This window comes from Sapajus apella, unplaced genomic scaffold (genome assembly GCF_009761245.1).
Source record: "Sapajus apella isolate SASKATOON/1434 unplaced genomic scaffold, GSC_monkey_1.0 scaffold77, whole genome shotgun sequence".
Taxonomy (NCBI): Eukaryota; Metazoa; Chordata; class Mammalia; order Primates; family Cebidae; genus Sapajus; species Sapajus apella.
In genome coordinates this window covers 3837085-3841739 of record NW_022437017.1, presented here as the reverse complement: position 1 = coordinate 3841739, position 4655 = coordinate 3837085, and the positions used below count along the sequence as shown (strand labels likewise).

The 4655-nt window shown below is 53.2% G+C and overlaps 1 protein-coding gene across 5 annotated transcripts in view; it reads right to left on the bottom strand.

The window, feature by feature from the left end:
• FCER2 (Fc fragment of IgE receptor II) overlaps nucleotides 1-4655 on the bottom strand; it is a 14092-nt gene that overhangs the window by 3842 nt on the left and 5595 nt on the right. For 3 of the 5 annotated variants that reach the window (XM_032251988.1, XM_032251987.1, XM_032251989.1), the window contains 4 exons: nucleotides 4010-4072; nucleotides 3805-3867; nucleotides 3615-3704; nucleotides 2691-2783 (listed from right to left, as the gene is read on the bottom strand). In XM_032251988.1, coding sequence (XP_032107879.1) covers nucleotides 2691-2783; nucleotides 3615-3704; nucleotides 3805-3867; nucleotides 4010-4072 — 309 coding nt within the window. The remainder of the gene's footprint in view (nucleotides 1-2690; nucleotides 2784-3614; nucleotides 3705-3804; nucleotides 3868-4009; nucleotides 4073-4655) is intronic. The other 2 variants (XM_032251990.1, XM_032251991.1) reach the window with 1 other exon arrangement.

Genomic DNA, 4655 nt, shown 5'->3' with positions numbered 1-4655 from the left:
CTGGCCAACATGGTGAAACCCCATCTCTACTAAAAATACAAAAATTATCTGGTCATGGTGGCTAGTGCCTGTAATCCCTGCTACTCAGCCTCCTGAGTAGCTGGGATTACAGGCACGCGCCACCATGCCCAGCTAATTTTTTGTATTTTTAGTAGAGACGGGGTTTCACCATGTTGACCAGGATGGTCTTGATCTCTTGACCTCGTGATCCACCCATCTCGGCCTCCCAAAGTGCTGGGATTACAGGCTTGAGCCACCGCGCCCAGCCTTGTTTTGTTTTTTTTGAGACAGAAAATTGCTCTGTCACCCAGGCTGGAGCAGTGGTGCGATCTCGGCTCCCTGCAACCCCCACCTCCCAGGTTCAGGCAATTCTCCTGCCTTAGCCTCCCGAGTAGCTGGGACTACAGGCGTCTACCACCACACCGGCTAATTTTTGTATTTTCAATAGAGACGGGGTTTCACCATGTTGGTCAGGCTGGTCTCGAACTCAAACTCCTGACCTCAGATGATCCACCCACCTTGACCTCCCAAAGTGCTGGGATTATAGGTATGAGCCACTGCACCCGGCCATAATTTTCTTTTTTTAAATAGGCAGGGTCTCACCATGTGGCCCAGGCCAGTCTCGAACTCCTAGACTCAAGTGATCCTCCGCCTCGGCCTCCCAAAATGCTGGGATTACAGGCATGAGCCACCATGCCCACCCTCAAGTGATCAGATTTTTCTAAGAGGCTTAGAGTCTGCACTAGCTTGAGTTGGGTGTGCTTCTCACCCATGAAATGGTAACCAGTACTCAGTCCTCTGGGGGTGCAGCATTAAAACAGGAAGAGGTGGCCAGGTGCAGTGGCTCATACTTGTAATCCCAGTGATTTGGGAGGCCAAGATGAGAGGATCCCTTGAGCCCGGGAGTTTGAGGCTATAGTGAGCCATGATTGTGCCACTGCACTCCAGCCTTGGTGACAGAACGAGGCCCTATCTCTAAACAACAACAAAAAATCCCAAAACCCCCCAAACCAGGAAGAGGACATTTCTGAGCCCTTAAAGAAAACCTCAGGGGGGCTGGGCGTGGTGGCTAACGCCTGTAATTCCCACACTTTGGGAGGCTGAGGTGCGTGGATCACCTGAGGTCAGGAGATCAAGACTAGCCTGGCCAACATGGTAAAACCCCATCTCTACTAAAAACACCAAAAATTAGCCAGGCATAGTGGTGGGTGCCTGTAATCCCAGCCATTCAGGAGGCTGAGACAGGAGAATCACTTGAACCCAGGAGGTTGCAGTGAGCCAAGATCGTGCCATTGCACTCCAGCCTGGATGACAAGAGTAAAATTCCGTGTGAAAAAAATAAAAAAGAAAAGAAAACTTGAGCAGAAGGTGTCTTGGTTGTTTGTTAGATAGTCACTCAGAGATAACCTCAGAGCTGGGTCCAGACCCCAGGCTGTGGGGCTGTATTTGGGGGAGACTTCAGGGACTGGGGAAGAATTGGTAGGTGACCTGTCAGAAGTAGGCATGGTCAGAGTGCCCCTTCCCCAGTGCCTCTCCCTGAGGAACCACCTGAGGTTTCTGGCTGGGATTCCCAAAGCCACACCACATCCCAGGGGACGGGACTCCATCACACCAAGCACAGAAACTTCCTCTTCTCTGGGCAGCTGGGGCTTCCCAGAGGTCAAAGACCAAAAATCAAAGGCAGGGGCATTGGTTGGGGGAATGGCAGGGCTGTAAAACCCCGGTTCCTAACCCACATTAATTTTTTGTTTTTGAGACAGTCTCGCTCTGTCATCGCCCAGGCTGGTGTGGCGCGATCTCGGCTCACTGAAACCTCCACCTCCCAGGTTCATGATTCTCCTGCCTCAGCCTCCTGAGTAGCTGGGATTACAGGTGCCCATCACTACGCCCGGCTAATTTTTGTGTTTTTAGTAGAGACAGTGTTTCACCATGTTGTTCAGGCTGGTCTTGAACTCCAGACCTCATGATCTGCCCACCTCGGCCTCCCAAAGTGCTGGGATCACAGGCATGAGCCACCACACCTAGCCTAAATATGTTTCTTCTTTAGAGGCAAGGTCTCGCTTTGTTGCCCAGGCTGGAGTGCAGTGGCTCAATCCTAGCTCACCACAGCCTGGGCTCAAGTGATCCCCCCACCTCAACCTCCCGAGTAGATGGGACTACAGGTACACATCACCACGTCTGGCTAATTTTTTCATTTTTTTGTTGAGGCAGGGTCTTGCTGTGTTGCCTAGGCTGGTCTCAAACTCCTGGACTCAAGTGACCCTCTTGCCTAGGCCTCCCAAAGTGCTGGGATTATAGGCGTAAGCCAGGACACCTGGTCCCTAGCCCACATTAAGGGCACAGTGACTGAATGGTTGCTCTTTCTGCAACCTGCTAGCCTCCTGGGGTCCACACTGCCTCCTCCATTACTGCCACCCCTGGGAAAGAGGCCACCATCTCCACTGTCCCATCACTACAGACATTACTGGGCCCCCTGGCCTGGTCAGACAATCTACCGTGAGGGCTGTGCCCAGGGGAATCCTACAAATGACTCCTCACTAGACCACACCAGGCAGAGAGCAGCAGCAAGGAGGGCCCAGCTATGGTCACCACCAGACTGCTTCAACCCAGAAGAGGAAAAAATTGTAGGAGCCCCCAAATCTGTGAAAGGAATCAGAAAGGCCATTCTTACCAGGCAAAATGGCTCATACCTGTAATCTCAGGATTTGGAGAGGCCGAGGCGAGAGGACTGCTGGAGCCCAGGAGTTCAGGACAAGCCTGGGCAACATAGCGAGACCCTGTCGCTAAAAAAAAAAAAAAATTAGCTAAAGCCAGGTCCAGTGACTCATGCCTGTAATTCCAGCACTTTGGGAGACTGAGGCGGGAAGATTGCTGGAGCTCACAAGTTCAACACAAACCTGGGTAACATAGTGAGACCCATGGCTACAAAAAGAATAAAAATCAGCCAGGCATGGTGGCACACACTTGTAGTCTCAGCTACACTGGACGCTGGGGTGGGAGGATCTCTTGAGCGCAGGAGTTGGAGGCTGCAGTAAGCTAAGATTGTACCACTGCATTTCAGCCTGGGCAAAAGAGCAAGACCTCATCTCTCTCTCACTCTCTCTTTGTTTTTGAGGCAGAGTCTTGCTCTGTTGCCCAGGCTGGAGTGCAGTGGCACAATCTCCGCTCACCACGCCCGGCTAATTTTTGTATTTTTAGTACAGATGGGGTTTCACCATGTTGGTCAGGCTGGTCTTGACTTGAACTCCCGACCTCAGTTGATCCACCGGCCTCGGCCTCCCAAAGTGCTGGGATTACAGGCATGAGCCACCTCGCCTGGCCAAGACCCCATCTCTTAAAAAACAAAATAAGGGGTGTTCCGTGTGTGCCCCATGTGTCCTGCCCCATCAGAAACTTGGTCCTAACCCCGTCATCACACACCCCTTTGCCTCACATCCAAGCACACTCCCTACCCCGCACTTATATCTTTTGTGTCCCCTGGATGACACTCAGGCCACACAAACGTATAGTCACCCTGCCTCACGTCACACACGCATGCCGTCGCTCGCATCTGCCAACACACCCGAGGCCCAGGTGCGGTCACACACCATCCCACGCAGAGACTCAACACTCACCTCTGGACACCTGCAGCTCCATCTGCAGCTTCCTCACCTCCTCCTGGAGTCTTCCCAGCAAATCCGAAGCTGCGTGCCTCTGATTCAATTCTTGGGGAGTCAAGGTGGGGGGAGGTGCTCAGAGATCGACGGGCAGGCCCCCTCCTTGTCCCTTCCCTTCCCCATTGCCCCATCCCCTCCCAAGCCTCACCCTGGGACTTGAAGCTGCTCAGATCTTCTTCAAGTTTATTCAGGTTCCGGTACAGCTGAGAGTCTGGTGTGTGCAGGAGCGCAGGGCTGGTCTCAGGGATGTGTATTCCCCAGCCTGGCCCCCAGCCTCATGCTCCCCCAGGGCTCTGAGACATTCCCTCCTTCCCACCCAATCTGCCTCCATAACCCCAACCCCAGTCTCTCACCCTCAGATTTCATTTTCTGCTGTTCAGCTCGAAGTTCCTCCAAGCTCTGTGAAATCTCCGTGGCTGTTTGCAGGGGAGAGGCTTCATGCTAACCAGGTCCTCACTGTCTCCCCCATCTCCCTACACCCATCCCTTGGCCTCTTTGCCTGGGTTCTTTTTCCCCCCGCGCCCCCCAAGATGGAGTCTTGTTCTGTCGCCCAGGCTGGAGTGCAGTGGTGAGATCTCGGCTGACCACAACCTCCGCCTCCCAGGTTCAAGTAGTTAATCCTGCCTCAGCCTCCTGAGTAGCTGGGATTACAGGCACGTGACACCATGCCCAGCTGATTTTTGTAGTAGAGATGGTGTTACACCATGTTGGTCAGGCTGGTCTCGAACTCCTGATATCATGATCCGCCTGCCTCAGCCTCCCAAAGTGCTGGGATTACAGAGGTGAGCCACTGCGTCCGGCCTGCCTGGGTTCTAAAGGTCACCTGCTCAGTCTGCAGTTCATGGGTGTGTGTGTTGGGGGGAGCACAGTGAGTCATTTTTTTTTTTTTTTTTTGAGACGGAGTTTTGCTCTTGTTACTCAGGCTGGAGTGCAATGGCACGATCTCGGCTCACTGCAACCTCTGCCTCCTGGGTTCAGGCAATTCTCCTGCCTCAGCCT